The sequence below is a fragment of the Ruditapes philippinarum genome, unplaced genomic scaffold, assembly GCF_026571515.1.
Source record: "Ruditapes philippinarum isolate M1 unplaced genomic scaffold, ASM2657151v2 ctg219_1_1_1_1, whole genome shotgun sequence".
Lineage (NCBI taxonomy): Eukaryota > Metazoa > Mollusca > Bivalvia > Venerida > Veneridae > Ruditapes > Ruditapes philippinarum.
In genome coordinates this window covers 666,795-690,168 of record NW_026859162.1, presented here as the reverse complement: position 1 = coordinate 690,168, position 23,374 = coordinate 666,795, and the positions used below count along the sequence as shown (strand labels likewise).

General features: G+C 32.3%; 2 protein-coding genes across 3 annotated transcripts; one reads left to right on the top strand and one right to left on the bottom strand.

The window, feature by feature from the left end:
* Positions 1-1,640: 1,640 nt before the first annotated feature.
* On the bottom strand, positions 1,641-6,282 carry LOC132755485 (succinate dehydrogenase [ubiquinone] cytochrome b small subunit A, mitochondrial-like). The gene is made up of 4 exons (XM_060746364.1): positions 6,144-6,282; positions 3,340-3,534; positions 2,995-3,154; positions 1,641-1,979 (listed from the first exon to the last, which is right to left on the bottom strand). The coding sequence occupies exons 1-4, from the start codon at positions 6,178-6,180 to the stop codon at positions 1,820-1,822; spliced, it is 552 nt and encodes a 183-aa protein (XP_060602347.1). The 5' UTR covers positions 6,181-6,282; the 3' UTR covers positions 1,641-1,819.
* LOC132755486 (protein PBDC1-like) lies at positions 6,228-22,044 on the top strand. Of its 2 annotated transcripts, none has more exons than XM_060746366.1 (6): positions 6,228-6,317; positions 9,303-9,390; positions 10,257-10,316; positions 14,155-14,295; positions 19,126-19,237; positions 20,534-22,044. In XM_060746366.1, the coding sequence occupies exons 2-6, from the start codon at positions 9,304-9,306 to the stop codon at positions 20,623-20,625; spliced, it is 492 nt and encodes a 163-aa protein (XP_060602349.1). In that variant the 5' UTR covers positions 6,228-6,317; position 9,303; the 3' UTR covers positions 20,626-22,044. The 2 variants fall into 2 exon arrangements, with proteins under 2 accessions (XP_060602349.1, XP_060602348.1); XM_060746365.1 differs by having other exon boundaries at positions 6,255-6,375.
* The last annotated feature ends 1,330 nt before the right edge of the window (positions 22,045-23,374 follow it).

Here is a 23,374-nt window from a genome sequence, read left to right as displayed (position 1 = left end):
ACAGTAAAAAATAGTATTTTTTAAGGAAAATTCTAAGTTCAAGGGGAGATAAATCTGAAAATATTGGTGCTAGAGTTATGAACCTTGTCACACAAGATGGGGATGATGATAAGGTACATATATTTGAAGTATGAGGTTGATCCCTTAAGAAATAAAGAAATAACAGTAAAAAATAGTATTTTTAAGGAAAATTCTAAGTTCAAGGGGAGATAAATCTGAAAATATTGGTGCTAGAGTTATGAACCTTGTCACATAAGATGTGGTTGATGATAAGGAACATATATTTGAAGTTTGAAGTTGATACCTTAAGAAATGACAAAGTTATAGTGAAAAATATTTTACTGCACCAAAACTTTAATCTAAAATCTGGACGCGGACGCGGACGCCGACGCCGGGGCGAGTAGGACAGCTCTCCATATACTTCGTATAGTCGAGCTAAAAATTGGGAGTCAACAACCTTGTCTTTAAGTTACCCAGTCCTTGAATTTGTTTTTTTATATATTTGATCTTATTAAAGGCAGTTAACTTAATTTAACTGAAAGTTTTTGTTTTTCATTTCATACTTGGTCAAAATACAGAACTTGTTATTTTTTATTACCTTTTGATTACTTCTTGAAAGAATGTTTATGTCATCTTATACACATGAATATTGTATGTAGAATGAAATTTCCGGAACAAATTCTTTACTGTTGCTTAAGTTCATTTGGGGACAATTGATTCATGTCCCACTAAATGAAACATACTGACAAATTTCTTCACAATAATTTTACACTAAAATCGAATATATAACTTAATACACTTTGACTATAGCTTTAGATATAAAGTCAAAAAAGAAGGGGGAAAAACGCTAAAAAACTTTTATCATTTATTAAATGTTAATACCTCATTAATACATGTTTATCATAAAAATCGAAATAGTCAATATAGAAAATTCCACCTAAATACAAAGAATTAAACGTAGAACATGTAAATTTCTACATTAAATTTAGAAAGTAATTTTTCATTTCTTTTTTACTTCAATATTTTATTTTTCTTCTTCTTGTTCACAAAAATAAAAATTAGATGAGATAAAAGTTTAGCAAAAAAACCAACCTAAAATAATTTAAGCTTCTAGTATACTAGTAAACATAAAATCAAATTCTTGACATTTTTACATTTTAAATGTGTACCAATTTAACAACACAGAACATTTATTTCTTCTTTTCTATTGTAACTCTTACTATTTTAAAGCTAGACTAAAAATTTTAAGTAAACACCTGGAAAAAGTCTACATATATTTGTAATAAAGATTTATACAGACTTTAAAACAAATACTTTGCCTTCATATTTTATATAATTATGCTGATGTGAGAAATGTTAACAAGCAAGATATAGCTGCAGAATAATCATAACAAATATTACAAGTTATAGCATGCAGGTTTCTTTTATTATCACAAAATGTGCGAAATATACCATGGCTATACATAGAAACCACTAGCAAATATACATTTCTCTTTATTTTAAAGGTACATCCTTTTTTTTTAAATCAAACATTAAAATTTTTTGTAAAAATTGAAAAACATGTAGAAAACCTTTTTTCTTCATTATAATAACTCAACTTTTGTATTTTGTCAAAAACATCACTTTTCTTTTTTTCATTCAATGCAACAAAACAATTATTACATAATCTAACATCAAAACATTTGTTTACATAATCTTAGAGACAAGAAGTTACAGTTACTTCCCTTGCTGTTATTTAAATATTTTATGTTCATTGTCTTGTTTGCGGAGCACTTTTTCACTGGTATGACACGAAACAATACATATAATTTAAGCACGTCTACAATTTCCACAGCATAGCGATGGCTTTAGTAATTCCAACATCATTGTAGTTAAAGTGCATGAGTCCAGCAAAAGCAAGAATTGACACTGCCCACCAAATGTAATGGATGAATGGTATAAACTTTTGCAAATAGTCGGACAACACATGGTCAAAAGCCCTGAAAAAGAAAGATATCATTAATATTTCATGTTGTTTTGTTTTTTAATTGTACTCTCAACAGCAAATGTAGCAATAGAGGCCTTGTATGATATGAGTTAAGATAGTTTGAAACTGGAAATCTTTTCATTAACTAAATGCCTAATTTTCTGTCACAATATCTGTGACAATAATTACTGAAAAATTAGTTATAAAATAACAAGAGAAAATAAATAAATTTGTCAATAATACACATAATAAAAAGAATTCATTAGATAAAAAATGAAATGATTGTGTTAAAAGGAATTCATATAAAATGGAACAGTTAAACATAATAATTGGTCATGTTTAATTTATTAAGTTAAATGTTTAAGTTTCAAATAAAATCTGTGATGCAGATACATGTTTTCAATCATACGGTGTAAGTGAATAATTTTGTGACATGGAAATATTTGTGATTTTTGCGAATTGAAATTATTCGCAAATCTTTGATCACACAAAAATTATTTCTTTCTAGGCAAACTTCAGGTCCTTTTTCAAACTTACATTGTATACAATGTATTTCAAACAATTATATAACTAAAAAAGGTATTAAACAACTGAATAGTACAATTACAATAACGGCATATTCTTAACATGTACCTGCTTTATAAATGATATCACGAAAACAGTATTAAATTCAAGAAATCATATTTTTGCAAATATTTCGGAACGCAAAAATTAACTTTTTGACATTGGCAAAATTTTTGTGATGCATAAATATCCACTTATACAGAATCATGAAACTTTGCAAATTCATTTAAGTTAATTTACACAGTGACACATTTGTATGCTGTTGTTTTTTCTTTTGTGTAGAACAAATACAAATTCAAACAGATTTAATTGAAACCTTTATGTAAATACTGTTGCTCTACTGATATACTTATAAATTCCATGAGTACATTTTGTCATAAATATTATTTTAAGGATGTGCAACAGTAGATAGTGTAACATTTAAACTTATCATTTAAAGTATAAATACTATAAAAGGTTCTCACCAGAAAGCATGCATGAATACAGGAATTGTTAAAAACATATCCATCAATGGCCCTTGATACACAAGTGCTGCTGGCATAATGCCAAGCATGCTGACTGCCAAAATTCTTTCTATTTTCCAATGAGTTGAAGAAAACATTATGTGATTTCCTTGTTTTTCAGCTGAAAATACAAACAACAATTGCATGATATCATCTTTGTCTTTCCTCTGATTTACAAATATACATATTATAATTAAGAAAGCAATCATGAATGTCACTAAATTCTACCTTGTTTGATTCAGGTGCAAGAGGTAAACATTTATAATTACTGAACACTCAACATTCCAGATATAAAACCTTACATACCTGGTGTAAAAGGTCCTCTTCTGGCCCTGAAATAGTCTAGAGCCCCAGAAGGTGTGGGTGTAAGAGTGAAATGTTTTGTTGTAACATCAGGTCTCAGTAGACTCGATTGAATGCCTGTGCTTGTTAATTCAGGTCGCAAGAGGCATGATAGAGAACCACTGCTGGTAATCTTTGACCTGAAGAGGAACTGTCCACCTACAAAAGAAGTAAAGAGAGAATTGTTATATCTTCTAGTTTTATTTTTCTTTTCTTTTTTAAACCAATTCATACATTGATAAATAATATAAAGAGGCTAATTTTTAAGTTGTACACAGAGTCTGCCAAAAGTATCTTCAGATTCATTAAAATAAATACTTTCATAAGATACTTTTCACATCTATATACTTTGTTTATGAAGAAACTGGAATATCTTACGAGGGTAAAAGCTATATAAAATGTTTTATAAAATTTATCAAACTGTAAAATGATATTATATTATAATCTAATGGTTTATTCTCAAAAGAGATGTACATGTAACATAAAATGTCTCTTACATCCGTATTTATATTTAACACACATGAATATTGTACTTATAACAATGATCTGGACCAAAATACTATTCTACATAAAAACAATTTTAATACAAGCATTTTGTGTGTATTATTTTTTAAAATTCTGACAAACAATAATTTTTGCAGCAGATTTAAAGCTTTATAATCTTTAAAATAGCATGATGATATATCATATAGTTTTACTTGAACTTCGTTTATAATGTTACTTTAGCTATTTTTGTTAAACAACCAGAACTAAAGCTTAGTGATTTTATTCTTTGGTTTCCATGCATATAATGTACATATATATATAATTTAATTGGGATTAATCCCAGGGATAGCCAATGATTGGAAAAAATAAAGAATTCTATTCTATTAAATCTAATTAAATGTCAAAGTGATACTTATGTAAAGTCCTTTTACTAATCAATAATTTGTTCTGTAGATTTCTTTTATTTTTCAATCGAGTACTTCACATTTTAAGATTGAACATCTGACGGTACAGCACAAACTCTAGACGTAAAATACACCATTAGGTGCAGCAGTCTTGTTCAACACTTATTCTGTGGTTAACAGTTTAACACCATCACCTTTTTATGGCTCTAATTATTCAAACCATCTTTTCCAGTGTATTTTATTTTACAAACAAGAACATTTACTTTAACTTTTGCCAAGCACCAACAGTTTCTCACCATAATTATTACCAAGTGGTTGATGTGAAGCTTAGTCATACCATTATCACCAGAGCCTGGGTAAGGTGCCGGCAGTATGATTCACCAGTCAGGAGGCATGGCAGAGGCAGATAAAGGGTGACAAGAATATTCAGGCTTGTCAAGGACGGTTAATTACAACAACAAATCTTATCATGAGGTTTATATAAGATTGTAATGACCTTCTTAATGGTTCTAGGGTCAATGCTTGCAAGGTTGCTATCAAAAAGACCCAGTATAAGAATTCCATTGACTCATCATCATCCACCAGGCCAATATGGAACGGTTGAGAGGGCATGTTAGATGGACCTGACAAAACTGGAGATGTGTTCTATTTATTGATGAGAGTAGGTTTTACCAAGACATTACTAACAGTTGTGAGAGATTCTGGAAAAGACCTCAGGTTTAAGATTCAAGAGGGAGCACTGTTGCTACAGGAGTGGGTCAATATCATGTGGAGAGGCATCAACTTGCATACAGACTGACCTTGTACTAAATAGAGGTACATCAGCTGGTCATCGATGGGATGCTAGATAAATGCAGGTTAGACTGTATTCTGGGGCAGTGGGTAATCTGCAGTTTACTTTTGACTTTGTGGACTATAATGTGTGTCCCAATTGGGCCCAGGGGATAAAAGACAGACTACCGGCAGCGGGTGGATATTGCAGGCCAGATTCATCACTATACCTCACCAGGTCAGTCATTGAAATTAAGATTTTGAATTTTCTGGCCCGAATTCCAGTTTTGAATATATTCTACTATATATGTCACTAAATTTTCTTATAATTTACACTGGCCCAAACTAATTTTCACTGGCCATGGGCCACCGGGCCAGTGCTAAATTCGATGACTGCCAGGTGTAACCTAGTCCAATATAACCGACATTACAGGCCTGTTATAGTTTATGTCAATCAAGCCCATTACTTTGCCCATCAGCAAAAAATATCTCAAAGCGACATCATATTCATAGGGCTGGTGTAACCTCTAAGACGCAACAAAGAGATTTTCAATGTTTTTACTCAATGATAATTGGCAGGGTATTCTGATAACGAAACAATTCATTGCAACTTTTCGTATTAATATAATCATCAAGTGTTCCGAGCGAAAACAGAAACGGTGCTTGACTGAAATTCCGAATGACACAGGTCTGTTCATAGGCTTTACAGATCTGTTCATAGCCGACATAGGCTTTGCCTACAGTATGTCTTCTAAGGAGGACCCACCTAATTTAAAACGGAAAGAATGAAAGGAATTTTTAACGACTTCCCCGTTCATAGGCTTTGCCTAATTTCATATTATTACTTGAAAATCATTGAAAATGAAAAAAATGTAGTGTTATCTGTATTCACAAAATAATTTAAATTTCAAAAAGCTTAAAACAGTATTTTTTGACCTTCACCTTTAAAAAAAACACTTTCTTTTAACAAATATTTAAATTATTGTTGTAAATTGGAGTGATTTTATCATGGCATTATATACAAAAATCATTGTTAGATATTATCTATTCAAATATACAAAAAATAATTTTCAAAACGGTCACAAATTTATCAAAAAGATAAATAACCTCTTGTACAGCATCGAAGAAGAGCAGTTGAGGCCATCTTAGCTATAATAATGTCAAGGACGTCTGTCAGTTAACAAGGCGCTTGGTTTACGAAATTTCCTTTAAATAAAGTTGCGGCTCAAGCGTTTAATGAGACGGCACATAGTTCGGATGCCATTTGTTATTTCTGTTCAGGTAAATAAATAAATGAACACGTTTTAAAACAACTATCACATTTCTTAAAGATATATAGGTAGGTATCAATCGTTGTGTCAGTCAATTTCTTAAAATACAGGTAGTTTAATTTTTTTCTTCAAGATTCCATTAACATCCCAAACTGTAACAGTATATACAAATGTTGAGCATAACAACTTCTAAATGTATTAGAAGAATGGAATATTTATATGGAAAATTATCAAAGTTGGGACACCATATATCTTGATCTAGCAAAGGCTTTCGATAAAGTCCCACATGTACGTTTATTAAATAAAGTGTCATCTTTTGGAATCAAGGGAAATGTATTGATGTGGATAAAAAGTTTTCTTTGTAATAGAAGACAGTGTGTATCAATTAAAGGTAGTACATCATTGTGGAAAGCAGTGGATAGTGGAGTGCCGCAAGGTAGTGTGTTGGGGCCGGTACTTTTTATTATGTATGTGAACGATATCACAGATAATGTCAAATCAAGCATTAAAATATTTGCTGATGATACAAAATTGTATACACCAACTAGCAAGTCAGATGTCCTCCAAAATGATATTGACTCAATTATGAACTGGGCAGTAAAATGGGAAATGAACTTTAATGTTGATAAATGTAAGGTGATGCATTATGGTCATGCAAATCCTCAAAAACAGTATGTTATGAATAACAAAACTTTATCAGATACTCAAGAAGAATGTGATCTAGGAGTTATTTTTGAAAAAGATCTTAAATTTAGCAAACATATTTCTACTAAGATTAATAAGGCAAATAGTATTTTAGGCCTTATTGAACCGGTCTTTTGAATTTTTAGATGAATACACCTTTGTGAAATTGTATACAGCTTTGATTCGTCCTCATGTTGAATTTGCAAATGTTGTGTGGAATCCATATTTAATAAAAGATATATCAAGTCTAGAAAAACTTCAACAAAGAGCAACAAAACTAGTTTCATCATTAAAAGATCTGACATATATTGACCGTCTTAAAAAAGTTTAAACTACCAAGTGTAATACATCGCAGATTAAGAGGGGACATGATTCAGACTTTCAAAATAGTAAAGGGCTTAGATGACTGTGTTTTTGAAATTTTTTTAGTTATTCGGCATCAACAAGGGGACATAATTTAAAACTAGAAATGCCTCGTAGTAGAACAACTCATTGCCTACATCAGTTTTCAAGACGTGTGATTAAAACATGGAATAATTTGCCAAAAAATGTAGTAGACTCAAAAAGTGTTCATGAATTTAAAATAAAACTAGACCAACACTGGACCGGAGACACTCCATATAAAGTTTAAAATGTTTATTGAAAAATTATGCTGTTAAAATTATACAGCAGAGTGAACAGAAATAGATAAAAGTATATATAATTAAACATAGAAGTGGTGAGAGCAATAAGAAGAAGTAGTGAAAGATTGTCAAAAGAAGAGGGGCTTAAAAAGGGCTTGGCCCTTCCATCAGAGCCCAGAATCATCCTACAGGTATCCTACAGGTATCCTACAGGTATAAGTGCAAAAAAGAGGTTTAACTGTGTTAACCAAAAAGTTTTTGCAGTTTGTGTCGATCGTCTAATTAATTAAAGAATCTTAATTGTTTGTTATACCTTCGTGTCACAAAATGTGTATATCTAAATAGTAAAATTAAGAGATCAATAGATTATGAATTATTAATTAAGGATTTAAGTTTCTTAAAATTTCTTTTTATATGCCATATATCCATGTATAGTATGTGGTGTGAACTGTCAATAAAAGGCATGTTTTTTGGCATACATGTGATTTAAAATGTTGTGATAATGGATTAAGAATGGTTATCACCAGAAGGAAATGGTGCTGAATATGAAATATTTGTGACAAAGTTAGCAAATTGTAAACAAAATGGTAAATTATGACTTTCATTCAAAAAACTAAATCACTGTTTCTCTACTAATTTTTGTGTTGCCTTAAAAAGGCGACATATAGGAATTACTTTTGTCAGCTTGTTGTCGGCGTCCCCTTAAGCTTGTCCGGAGCATAAGTCAGTCATTATAAGTCGGATTGACTTCAAACTTGATATGCATGCTTCTTATAATGACCCGAAATGCAGTGCACAAGAACCGGTACTCTGCATTTCTTAATTTTTGAGTTATTGCCCATTGTTAACTTTCATACTTTATTTTTGTCAAGGCCATTTCTCCTAAAGTATAAAAGCTATGGACATTAAACTTCATAGGATGATAGATCTCATTAAGAAGAAGTGCAGTGCACAAGAACTGGTACTCTGCATTTCTTATTTTTTGAGTTACATGTATTGCCCTTTGTTCATTTTCATACTTTATTTTTGTCCAGGCCATTTCTCCTAAAGTATAAATTAAAAGCTATGGACATGAAACTTCATAGGATGATAGATCTCATTAAGAAGAGTGCAGTGCACAAGAACCGGTACTCTGCATTTCTTATTTTTTTAGTTATTGCCCTTTGTTAATTTTCATACTTTATTTTTGTCCAGGCCATTTCTCATAAATTATAAAAGCTATGGACTTGAAACTTCATAGGATTATAGATCTTATTCATAAGAAGTGCAGTGCACAGAAACTGCTGCTCTGCATTTCTTATTTTTTGAGTTATTGCCCTTTGTTAATTTTCATATTTCATTTTTGTCCTGGCCATTTCGCCTAAACTTTATTGTTCACAAGGCGACACATCTGACTCCCTGAGCTGTAGTTTAAAACTCAAGAATAGCAAAAGATGGCTCAGGTATATGGTCAATTACTGTAACTTGACACAAAATAAAAATAAGCTTTTGTAAAGATAATTATTTAATACTAACAGCATCTTGAGGCTTAATGGGCATTTAAGTGGGGTGAATAGTTACTAATGTTGGGTGAAAGGTATCTTAATTTAGGTCAGATCCATTAAGGGGCAAATAATTAGTGGGTTAAATCTTTATATTATCTATTGAACATAATGATGAAATATTATAATTTGTATTTTTTGTTACAGAATGTCATCCCTGGAATCATTCAATGCTTCAGAAGTGTCAGCAGTAGGTGGAGCTCTTCAGTCTGATGCCAAAAATTATGAAAACAAGGTAAATCAGGGGCACTTTTTGTGTGGGATGTTCCAATATTGAATATATGATTTTAATAATTAAAAAGAAAGAACATTTTACTTCTGTTCCCCTGTTTGAATATTTTCTATTGTTATCTTACAATCTAGGGAAAACCATTTTAGGGAAAATATTACGCATGAAAATTAAACATAAGTACAATAAAATATTCCGGAACAAGATAATTATTATGCTGCTATTTTACATGAAACCATTTAGCAATTATACTGTGCATTTTATGGAAATTCAAAAAGATATTTCTTTCATACATTGGAAGGTTTATTTGTTTTGTTTTTTTATTTCAGACAATAATTTTTACAGTAGATGTATATATTTAGCTATATACTTTAGATAATACTTCTTGTTGTTTTAAAGTTTGCATGGACAGCTCAGTACTTTTCTGGGCATTACGGTTACTTGCGTCACTTAAACCAACTATACTGTTACAACACAGATGTCATTGAAATCATAATTGTATGTAACTTGATAAGGCCCTTCACTGTAACATGGAGTATCACTGAATTATTTATTTTTCTGAACTTCAAAACTACTTGAGAATAACCACAATAATTGGTCATTGACCAAGACCTTTTCACTGACTTTCTGACCATTCTTTACTTTAAAAATCCTGATCAGAGTTTGTTTTACTATTAAGTAGCCTTGTCATTCACCATGTGCACAGCTTTTGTTAACACATTGTATTGTTAACTGCAGGATTAGAGAACTTTTTAGAGCTTTTTAGAGAACTTTTTTATGCAAAAGAAAATTATAAAAATGTTATTGATAATGGTAATTGAGTGAAAATATTTGTATGATTTAACAAGTATACTGTTTTGCTTTCATTTTAGCAAGATGTAGAATTTCAGTGGGCAATCAAAGCATATCATCACGCTGAAACATATTTTAATGTAAGTACAAAATATGGGAAGAATTACTTTTAGGAAAAACATGCTTTATACATATAAAAATAAGTAAAATTATGTCATTTTATACACCATTATGCACTGCTGTTGTGAAAGAAGGATGTCATTGATACAAATTTGAAGTTTGCCTGCCACAGTGGTATATAACTTGACTTGAAGAAGATTGTATGGTTGTTGCTTAATTAATAATCAATTTAAGCTGAGTAGATAGTTCAACAGTGGGAAACGATATATTTGAGTGTGATTTTCATGATTTCAACATATTAGAGGCAAAAGAAAAATGGCGATGCCCAGTTTTCTTTTTACATAATTTTATAATGATAAAGTGGGCTTGAATCTACACTATAGATCTATCAAAATGATAGAATCTAAAGAGGCAAAGAAAAAATTAAGTAGACCTCTATCATATTTGTTCAAATCATGACCCTTGTGTCAAATTTGGCCCCACACCAAGAGTCATTGATTTTACATGTAGTATAAGAATTTTTGTTTTTAAAAAGGTCTGTAACTGCAAGGCTTAATTATAGAGCTGAGATATTTGTATCCCTGGTTTTTCCCACAAACAAAGTTTGAATGGGGAATACTAGAGTTAGCTTGTCTGTTGGTCATTTTGAAATATAATGATGCATTTTATTTGGAACAAAGACTTTATTTAGCTTCATTTTAGAAATAAATTGACAGAATTTTTGTTTTGTTAATTGTTTAATTGTCGGTAGAGACGAGGTATAGAATTTTTGTTTTATTTTCAGTTAATATCGTCGGTACAAGGTATAGAATTTTTGTTTTATTTTCAGTTAATATCGTCGGTAGAGACGAGGTATATAATTTTTGTTTTATTTTCAGTTAATATCGTCGGTAGAGACGAGGTATAGAATTTTTGTTTTATTTTCAGTTAATATCATCGGTACAAGGTATAGAATTTTTGTTTTATTTTCAGTTAATATCGTCGGTAGAGACGAGGTATATAATTTTTGTTTTATTTTCAGTTAATATCGTCGGTAGAGACAAGGTATAGAATTTTTGTTTTATTTTCAGTTAATATCATCGGTACAAGGTATAGAATTTTTGTTTTATTTTCAGTTAATATCGTCGGTAGAGACGAGGTATATAATTTTTGTTTTTATTTTCAGTTAATATCGTCGGTAGAGACGAGGTATAGAATTTTTGTTTTATTTTCAGTTAATATCATCGGTACAAGGTATAGAATTTTTGTTTTATTTTCAGTTTAATATCGTCGGTAGAGACGAGGTATAGAATTTTTGTTTTATTTTCAGTTAATATCATCGGTAGAGACGAGGTATATAATTTTTGTTTTATTTTCAGTTAATATCATCGGTACAAGGTATAGAATTTTTGTTTAATTTTCAGTTTTAAATATCATCGGTACAAGGTATAGAATTTTGTTTTATTTTCAGTTAATATCATCGGTAGAGACGAGGTATATATATTTTTTGTTTTATTTTCAGTTAATATCGTCGGTAGAGACGAGGTATATAATTTTTGTTTTATTTTCAGTTAATATCGTCGGTACAAAGGTATAGAATTTTTGTTTTATTTTCAGTTAATATCGTCGGTAGAGACGAGGTATATAATTTTTGTTTTATTTTCAGTTAATATCGTCGGTAGAGACGAGGTATAGAATTTTTGTTTTATTTTCAGTTAATATCGTCGGGTAGAGACGAGGTATATAATTTTTGTTTTATTTTCAGTTAATATCGTCAGTAGAGACGAGGTATAGAATTTTTTGTTTTATTTTCAGTTAATATCATCGGTACAAGGTATATAATTTTTGTTTTATTTTCAGTTAATATCGTCGGTACAGACGAGGTATAGAATTTTTGTTTTATTTTCAGTTTATATCGTCAATAGAGACGAGGTATAGAATTTTTGTTTTATTTCAGTTAATATCGTCGGTAGAGACGAGGTATAGAATTTTTGTTTTATTTTCAGTTAATATCGTCGGTAGAGACGAGTAGACGAGATAAAGAATTTTTGTTTTATTTTCAGTTAATATCATCGGTACAAGGTATATAATTTTTGTTTTATTTTCAGTTAATATCGTCGGTAGAGACGAGGTATATAATTTTTGTTTTATATTTTCAGTTAATATCGTCGGTAGAGACGAGGTATAGAATTTTTGTTTTATTTTCAGTTAATATCATCGGTACAAGGTATATTAATTTTTGTTTTTATTTTCAGTTAATATCGTCGGTAGAGACGAGGTATATAATTTTTTTGTTTTATTTTCAGTTAAATATCATCGGTACAGAGGTATAGAATTTTTGTTTTATTTTCAGTTAATATCATCGGTACATAGGTATATAATTTTTGTTTTATTTTTCAGTTAATATCATCGGTACAAGGTATATAATTTTGTTTTATTTTCAGTTAATATCGTCGTGTAGAGACGAGGTATATAATTTTTGTTTTATTTTCAGTTAATATCATCGGTACAAGTATATAATTTTTGTTTTATTTTCAGTTAATATCGTCGGTAGAGACGAGGTATATAATTTTGTTTTATTTTTTTCAGTTAATATCGTCAGTAGAGACGAGGGTATAGAATTTTTGTTTTTATAATTTTGTTTTTTTTCAGTTAATATCGTCGTAGAGACGAGGTATATAATTTTTGTTTTATTTTCAGTTAATATCGTCAGTAGAGACGAGGTATAGAATATTTTGTTTTATTTTCAGTTAATATCATCGTATCGGTACAAGGTATATAATTTTTTTGTTTTATTTTCAGTTAATATCGTCGGTACAGACGAGGTATAGAATTTTTGTTTTATTTTCAGTTAATATCGTCGGTAGAGACGAGGTATAGAATTTTTGTTTTATTTTCAGTTAATATCGTCGTCGTAGGTAGAAATTTTTGTTTATTTTCAGTTACGTCGTAGGTATAGAATTTTCGGTACAAGGTATTAATTTTTGTTTTATTTTCAGTTAATATCGTCGGTAGAGACGAGATATAGAATTTTTGTTTTATTTCAGTTAATATCGTCGTAGAGACGTACAAGCGTATAATATTAATTTTTGTTTTATTTTCAGTTAATATCGTCGGTAGAGACGAGGTATAGAATTTTTGTTTTATTTTCAGTTAATATCATCGGTACAAGGTATATAATTTTTGTTTTATTTTCAGTTAATATCGTCGGTAGAGACGAGGTATAGAATTTTTGTTTTATTTTCAGTTAATATCATCGGTACAAGGTATATAATTTTTGTTTTATTTTCAGTTAATATCGTCAGTAGAGACAAGGTATAGAATTTTTGTTTTATTTCCAGATAATATCGTCGGGAGAGACGAGGTTTAGAATTTTTGTTTTATTTTCAGTTAATATCGTCGGTAGAGACGAGGTATAGAATTTTTGTTTTATTTTCAGTTAATATCGTCGGTAGAGAAGAGGTATAGAATTTTTGTTTTATTTTCAGTTAATATCGTCGGTAGAGACGAGGTATAGAATTTTTGTTTTATTTTCAGTTAATATCGTCGGTAGAGACGAGGTATAGAATTTTTGTTTTGTTTTCAGTTAAAATCAACTTTAGAGCTGAGGTATAGAATTTTTGTTTTATTTTCAGTTAATATCGTCAGTAGAGCTGAGTTATAAAATTTTTGTTTTATTTTCAGTTAATATCGTCAGTAGAGACGTGGTATAGAATTTTTGTTTTGTTTTCAGTTAAAATCAACTTTAGAGCTGAGTTATAGAATTTTTGTTTTATTTTCAGTTAATATCGTCGTAGAGACGAGGTATAGAATTTTTGTTTTGTTTTCAGTTAAAATCAACTTTAGAGCTGAGGTATAGAATTTTTGTTTTATTTACAGTTAATATCATCGGTAGAGACGAGATATTTAAAGCTGACACAGCTTGATGATGAGATCTACACTTTATTTAGACAAGAGTTTCCAGACTTTAATGTAGAAAATCTGGATGTTGATGGTATGAAAACACCAGCTTCAAAAGAAGTGAGTCATTTAAATTGAATATTATATCATTATTATACGCCTGTTTGAAAAACAGGACGTATAATGGGAACGCCCCTGGCGGTCGGGCGGGCGGCGTCCAATTTTGTCCGGAGCATATCTCCTACATGTATGGAGGGATTTTAATGACACTTCATAGAAATGTTCACCACTATGAGGAGCAGTGTCGCGCACATGAACCAGGTCTCTAGGTCAAAGGTCAAGGTCACACTTAGAGCTCATTGAAAAATGCTTTTCCAGAGCAAACTTCCAACATGTATAGAGGGATTTTCAATATTACTTGGCACAAATGTTCACCATTGTGAGGCGGAGTGTCCGCGCGCAAGATTCAGGTCCTTGCGGCCAAGGTCAAGGTCACACATAGAGGTCAAAATGTTCAGATAAAAATATGAAGATGTGTATATGGACCATTTAGTCATCATTTATTGAGGGATTGTAACACAAATGGTCATTATCAAGATTATGACTGTGATACATATAATTTAGGTCAATATATACAAGGTCAAGGTCACTAAAGATGATGAAATATCCAGATTTTGTCCGGAGCATATCTCCTAAATGTATGGAGGGATTTTAATGAAACTTCATAGAAATGTTCACCACTATGAGGAGCAGTGTCGCGCACATGAACCAGGTCTCTAGGTCAAAGGTCAAGGTCACACTTAGAGCTCATTGAAAAATACTTGTCCGGAGCAAAACTTCCACATGTATAGAGGGATTTCAATATTACTTGGCACAAATGTTCACCATTGTGAGGCGGAGTGTCGCGCGCGCAAGATTCAGGTCAAGGCCAAGGTCAAGGTCACACATAGAGGTCAAAGTTCAGATAAAAATATGAAGATGTGTATATGGACCATTTAGTCATCATTTATTATGCTCCCCGAAAAATTTCGGGGGAGCATATAGTCGTCGGGTTGTCCGTCCGTCCGTCCGTACGTACGTACGTCTTGAATTCGTGTCCGGTCCATAACTTTGTTATTTGAAGTCAGAATTTAAAACTATATCACAGAAATGATCACCATATTGAGACGACGTGTCGCGCGCAACATTTGGGTCGCTACCTTGAAGGTCAAGGTCACAGCATGACCTTGCAGCAAAATCGTGTCGGGTCCATAACTTCATTATTTGAAGTCGGATTTTAAAAATATTTCACAGAAATGATCACCATATTGAGACGACGTGTCGCGCGCAACATTTGGGTCGCTACCTTGAAGGTCAAGGTCACAGCATGACCTTGCAGCAAAATCGTGTCCAGTCCATAACTTCATTATTTGAAGTCGGATTTTAAAAATATTTCACAGAAATGATCACCATATTGAGACAATGTGTCGCGCGCAACATTTGGGTTGCTACCTTGAAGGTCAAGGTCACAGCATGACCTTGCAGCAAAGTTGTGTCCGGTCCATAACTTCATTATTTGAAGTCGGATTTTAAAAATATTTCACAGAAATGATCACCATATTGAGACGATGTGTCGCGCGCAACATTTGGGTTGCTACCTTGAAGGTCAAGGTCACAGCATGACCTTGAAGCAAAGTTTTGTCCGGTCCATAACTTCATTATTTTAAGTCGGATTTTAAAAATATTTCACAGAAATGATCACCATATTGAGACGATGTGTCGCGCGCAACATTTGTGTTGCTACCTTGAAGGTCAAGGTCACAGCATGACCTTGCAGCAAAATCGTGTCCGGTCCATAACTTCATTATTTGAAGTCGGATTTTAAAAATATTTCACAGAAATGATCACCATATTGAGACGATGTGTCGCGCGCAACATTTGGGTTACTACCTTGAAGGTCAAGGTCACAGCACGACCTTGCAGCAAAATCGTGTCCGGTCCATAACTTTATTATTTGAAGTCGGATTTTAAAAATATTTCACAGAAATGATCACCATATTGAGACGACGTGTCGCACGCAACATTTTGGTCGCTATCTTGAAGGTCAAGGTCACAGCATGACCTTGCAGCAAAATCGTGTCTGGTCCATAACTTTTTTATTTGAAGTGGATTTTAAAAATATTTCACAGAAGTGATCACCATATTGAGACACAAGGTCCTGCCCATAACTTTGTTACTGGAAGTCGGATTTAGCAACTATTTCACAGAGATGATCACCATATTGAATCAACATGCCGCATGCAACAGTTGGGTCCCTACCTTGAAGGTCATGGTCATGTCATGACCTTGCAGCAAAATCATGTCCGGCGCATTTCTTCGTTATTTGAAGTCGGATTTTACAACTATTTCACAAAAATGATCACAATATTGAGACAATGTGTTGTGCACAATATTTGGGTTGTTTTTACACTTTGAACTTTGTCTGTGGCATAACTCTGACACAACAAGAGGTATACCTTCCTGTGTCCAAAACCTAATCGGGGAGCATCACCCGGTTCAACCGGCTCTTGTTGAGGGATTGTAACACAAATGGTCATTATCAAGACTATGGCTGTGATACATATAATTTAGGTCAATATATACAAGGTCAAGGTCACTTAAGATGATGAAATATCCAGATTTTGTCCGGAGCATATCTCCTACACGCATGGAGGGATTTTAATGAAATTTCATAGAAATGTTCACCATTATGAGAATCCATGTCACGCCAAGAACTAGGTCTCTAGGTCAAAGGTCAAGGTCACACTTAGAGCTCATTGAAAAACACTTGTCCGGAGCAAAACTTCTACATTCATAGGGGGATTTCAATATAACTTGGCACAAATGTTCACCATTGTGGGGCTGAGTGTCGCACGCAAAATTCAGATCCCTGCGACCAAACTCAAGGTTACACATAGAGGTCAAAGTTCAGATAAAAATTTGAACATGTGTATAGGCACCATTTAGTCATCATTTATTGATGGATTGTAGCACAAATGGTAACTATCATGACTACAGATGTGACACATTTAATTTAGGTTAATATTTGCAAGGTCAAGTCACTGGAGATGATTAAATATCCAGATGTTGTCCAGAGCATATTTTCTACATGCATGGAGGAATTTTAATGTTACTTTTTTTAAAAATTTTTTCACCCCCTAATGTCCCTGCACAGGGAAACCAAAGGGTTCTTAGGTAAAAAGGTAAAGGGTCAAATTTTAGAGCTCATAAAAAAAACCTTTGCGGGAGCAAAAACTTCTAAAATGCATAGAGGGATTTCAATTTTAAATTTGGCACAAATTTTATCATGTGAGCTGAGTTGCCGTCTTTTAAAATTTAAACCCCCCGGGGCCCAAAGGGCCCAAGGTCACACATCCGGGTTGCATATTTTTTCTTTTTCTTTTTTTTTTTTCCTCCTCCCTTTTTTTCTTTTTTTCTTTCCTTCCCCCTTTTCCTTAAAATTTTTTCCTTCCTTTTTTTTCCCTTTTTTTTCTCTTTTTTTTCCTTTTCCCTCTTTTCTTTAAATTTTTTCTTCATTGTTTAATTTTTAAAATTCAGTAAAAAAAAGTAATTATAGCTAATACTTGTATTGTCAGACTGCACAAATAGGGCATTCTTGCACCTGGCAGTGCACCTGTACTTGACAGTATTGTCAATGTAATAGGTTTACTGGCACATAGGTATTGTCAATGTGAAAGGTTTAATGATTAGTCAGTTTTGTAAATATTACATGCTTATTGGCAAGTTAGTATTTTCCATGTTATAGATGTTATTAAGAACTAGGCAAATGTGGGTTTTTCCCATCTATTCCTTGGGTACAAAATTAACCATTACAGCTTGATGGTGTACTGCCATTCACAATAGAATGGTCAATGCAATGTTAGGGTCAATGTTTGTTTACACACCTGGATAGGATGGGAAAAACCCTTATCTACCAAGTTCCAGAGTATCTCTATCGACAAGTCAGTATGGTCAGTGGTACAGACTTATAAGCAAGTCAGTATGGTCAGTGGTACAGACTTATAAGCAAGTCAGTATGGTCAGTGGTACAGACTTATAAGCAAGTCAGTATGGTCAGTGGTACAGACTTATAAGCAAGTCAGTGACTCAGTATGGTCAGTGGTACAGACTTATAAGCAAGTCAGTATGGTCAGTGGTACAGACTTATAAGCAAGTCAGTATGGTCAGTGGTACAGACTTATAAGCCCAAGTCAGTATGGTCAGTGGTACAGACTTATAAGCAAGTCAATATGGTCAGTGGTACAGACTTATAAGCAAGTCAGTATGGTCAGTGGTACAGACTTATAAGCAAGTCAGTATGGTCAGTGGTACAGACTTATAAGCAAGTCAGTATGGTCAGTGGTACAGACTTATTAGCAAGTCAGTATGGTCAGTGGTACAGACTTATTAGCAAGTCAGTATGGTCAGTGGTACAGACTTATTAGCAAGTCAGTATTGTCAGTGTTACGAGTTTATTGGCAAGTCAGATTTGTCAGTGAAAGACTTATTGGCAAGTTAGTATTGTCTGTGTTTCTGGCTTGTTGGCAAGTCAGAATTGTTAATGTTGCAGGCCTATTTGCAAAACTGTATTGTGACTCAGCGATATTAAAATATCAAGTTTAAACTGTACTTATTTATATTGAACCTTTAATCCTGTTAGACAGGCTGTGTTCTATATAGGAGAATAGCCATACAGTCTTATTCTGTATCAAGTTTATGGTTGAAGTTATAAACTTCCTGTACAGTTTCATTGTAATGTTCTATTGAATAGTACTAATGCTTTAGACAAGTATTATATATGAAATTTTGTTCTCATCTAAGTCTATAGAATGATGCTGTTAAATATAGATAAATTTAGATACTGGTCACTTCTCTTTTTTATGCCAATCACTTTGCTTTAAAACTTGGAACTTTTCTTTTGGCATACTTCAGAAATGGCGAGGATTTTGCAATAAATTTGAAAATCGTGTAGAAGACTTCAACATGGGAACATTGATACGAATCAACAGCAGAGAAGAATTTTCAGAGAGTAATTCTACTTTAGGTAAGTTCCATTTGTACTGTTTCGCACATTGTTGAATCACAGAAAATTTATGGCTCTGCTTTTTGTTTCTTGTCACCAGTCAAACTGAAAAGTGCCCATATAAACTTAATGGTGTATGCATTTTAATTTCAAATAAACAAAGGTAATTTGCTTGTTTGGTTATAAGATAAAAATGTATTTCACCAAGTGAATATAATTTTTTTAAAGCATTTTCATGAGTGAATAACCACTTACTAAACATAGTGATTTAAGTATATTTGAATGATATTGTCCTATTGGTCTGTTGATCAATCTGTTTTGAGGGGCATCTATGGTCAAGTGGTTAAGGTTGTTGCGCCTGATTGCTGTGGGTTTTAACCCCGATTGGGACTTAAGATTCTTTCATGCAAGGAATTTATTCAGTTGGCTTACAGACTGGTCAGTGGTTCAACTCAGGTGCCCATTCGTGCTTGGAATAATGCAGGAAAGCACACCTAAGGTATACCTCCATCAGTAAAGCTGGAAAGTCGCCATATGATTTATAACAGGTTGGTGCGATGTAAATTCACACAGCCTCACCCCCAAAAAAAGAAGAAAAAAGATCATTTTAACCATGTCTGCTTTATTAATCCAATGCAGTTTTGTGAATTTTCTACTTAGCTCAAATGTTCATTTCAACAAGTTGACCTGTTGCCTTAAGGGTAAGGTCACATTTAAAGGGTAAAATGTCAAAAATTTTTTGCCCCTTTTAAATTTTCCTCAAATTTGGGTTTAATGTCTACTTATCAAGGTGAGGGACGAATCTTTCCAAACCCAAAGGGTCACCCTTGAAGAAAAATAAACATATGCCCCCTTTTTCCAAAACACATAAATTAAACAAAAGAAAAGAGTAAAATTTCTAGAATTTTTGATAATTCTAATATGAATTGTGAAATAAAAAAAAATGTAAAGTATTCATATTCATTTCACTAACTATTGTGTTTACCTTGCAGATTTTCTATTCATCAGAATTCAAATATAAATCTGTTAAAGTAAAATTCTGTTGTGACAAATTTCAGTCATATTTTGAAAACATGTATGTAATATGAAAGGTGACATTAAAACAGCAAAGAAAATTGGCCAGTTGAAAATTCCAATCACCTTTAAAGAGTATCTTTTTTTACAAAGTAAAGTAACAGATTCAAGGACTCCTGTTAATGGTATTAAATAATGAAATTTCAAAACAGAATACAATATACACATGTACATGTTTGAACTTTCTTTCAGTATAGGGAACTGTTAAATGCTTGCATTAAAAATTAATTTTTTCTGTTGCAGTGGTCAGAATACAGTTTCTTGCGATTGAAATTGCTCGCAACAGAGAGGGGTTTAATGATGGACTCAACAAAAAGAAGAAAGAAACTTCATGACATAGGTTGAGATAATTAGGAAGTTATAAAAACATTTTTGTTAACTGAAGAGAAGAATTCTGAATTTCTCAACCAGAACTAGAAAATTGCTGTTGCATCAACACTAAGTTACTGAGATTCTGTCTTTTCTTTAAACAAGTGATATTTTTACTGATTATTGATAAAAAAGTTCAAATGTATAAAGTTTTTATGATGGACTGATGTTCTGAAGCCAAGAACACATTTTAATGGGTTTTTTTTGCATTTGACACGCATTTGAGAAAAGTGCTTAAAATGTGTATGTATAACTTTGTTACTATCAGTTGTCTGATTCTACAGGCACTACATGTATGTTATTCTCATAAACATGTGGTCAGATCTACAACACATGTTTTTATCATCCTCTCAAAACAGACTTCAAACAGAAAATGAATTATTTTTTTTTACACAAAACTTTCCACCTCTTTCATTGAGTCAGTTTTATGTAGACACTATTTTACTGTTATATCTGGATATATAACCTGAACTTTCCCATCCTTTTAAATATGAAAGTACATTAAGTGAAATAACTACATTTATACCAGAGATGTAGATAACAGATAAGCAACTCCTATGTACTCTATTTAAATATCCCACATGCCTATCAAAAGTGAAAAAATTAGGCATGTTGTAGCAATTAAAACTTAAAGGCTGTAGAATGATGTGATTCTTGTATAGTATACAACACTTGAAAGTTAAAACTTTTATCTATGTCTCTGCTAATACTAGACTATATATGTATGTTGACCAAGATGATGACCCATGTAGTAAGACTTAGTGTTACAATGTATGTGGACTTAAAAAGTAGGCAATGCAATTTAGTAAAATATGCACTTTAAACTAATCAAAGTATGCACTTTGTGACATGGATAAGAGACCACTAGTATTGTTAAGAAAGCCATTCACAGTCTGTTCAGATTTAATTAGAACACAATATTTATGACAGCCACTTTAGAGGTTATTCTTTTTGGAATAAGTATGCATTTATTTTTTGGAGTGATTAATGTTTATGTCAAAAATATCTAAGCTGAGCCATGACAAAACAAACACGTTTGCGACCAGCATGGATCCAGACCAGGCTTGGCATCGGCGAAGTCTGATCAGGATCCATGCTGTTTGCCTACAAACCTTATTGGAGTAAGAGAAACTTCTTATTGGATCTATCTGACTACAGGGAAATCTGTAGAACCATTATCCTATAATAACTCAGTATGCCAATTAAGATTATCATAATTATGTAACATGCAATGTTAGAATTTTACAAAAACTAAGTGAACACATTGTGTTCTTTAAAAGTGGACAAAAGTAATGGCAGTGCCTACTTTAATATAAGTTTTTTTTCTCTTTGTAATCTGATGATTTTACAAAAAATTGCTATTAAATGTATATATTAAATAGAAATTGGTGTATTTTGTTGTTTATCCTAGATTTTTAGAAATAATTTTATAAAGTGATTAATGTTTAAATGTTTGGGACCTCAGTGTCAAAGTTGCTATTGGTTTTTGATTTTAGGTTGCATACCTGCAGGTTCTTTAAATTTCAAGGACTTTGGATATTTTTAAGTGAGGAAGTTGTCATGTAGATCTATTTGGTCATCGGTTCTTTCAAACTCCTTGTAATACTCAGGAGGACATTTGAGATCATCCCCAAACTGTGAAGCCAAAAGGTCATCATGTGATCTTGAAGGTGTAGAGACATGACCATGTTTCTGTATTACCTTGCGAAATGTATGTGGCAGAACTGGTTAATGCTGTAATTGATAGTTAATAACATTAATTTTTAAAGAGCGATCATATTATTAAGATTTTCTCTTAAACCAATTCTTGTGACTCTTAACCAAAACAAGGCATTGATTAGCCAGCCTTAAGATTGTTAAAGAATCCTATTATGGGCTTAATTGGACGAAAAGAGAAAACAACTCTTATGCCGCATTTATGAGTAAGTAAAATTTACAATTTATTCTTGGGTGACGTTTTTTGTTCTGGTTGTAAAGGAAAACTAGAAATGTGTCCATAGGACACAGGTGCCCCTACATTCCACTGTTTTGTCAATCTTATGGCTCTAGGTCAAACATGTTTTGGGCTACATGTGCCACAAGTTGAAAACTAGAAATCTTTTACTAAGTAAAGGGCAAGAACTTTACAAATACTGAATAAATCTGCAAGCAAACCCCAAAGTGCATAAGTACACGTGTTGACCAACATTCTTGTAAACTTTCAGGACTACAGGTCAAATACTTTTTGAGCTATGCATGAACAAGTAGAAATGTGCAAATTTATACTAAGTCTTGAGCTAAGCACGACACAAATTAAAAATTGCAAATTTTCACTAAGTCAAGGGCTATAACTCGACAAGCGGAAACCCTAGGGGCACAACTTCATATGCTGATGAACATTCATTTAAAGTTTCATGACCCTATGTAAAACATATTTTGAGCTATGTGTCACACAAGATTGAAAATTGCAAATTTTTAGTAAGTCAAGGGCAATAACTTTGACAAAACATAATAAATCCACAATCAAAACCCAAGGTGCACAACTTCTCATGCAGACCGACATTCCTGTAAAGGTTCAATACTCTTGGTCAAACTTTTTTTGAGCTATGTACGATAATAGTTGAAAATTGCAAATTTTTACTAAGACAAGGGCAATAACTCTTACAAAATAGAATAAACCTTCAAGCGAAACCCCAGTTGCACAACTTCACATGCCGAGTAACATTCCTGTAAAGT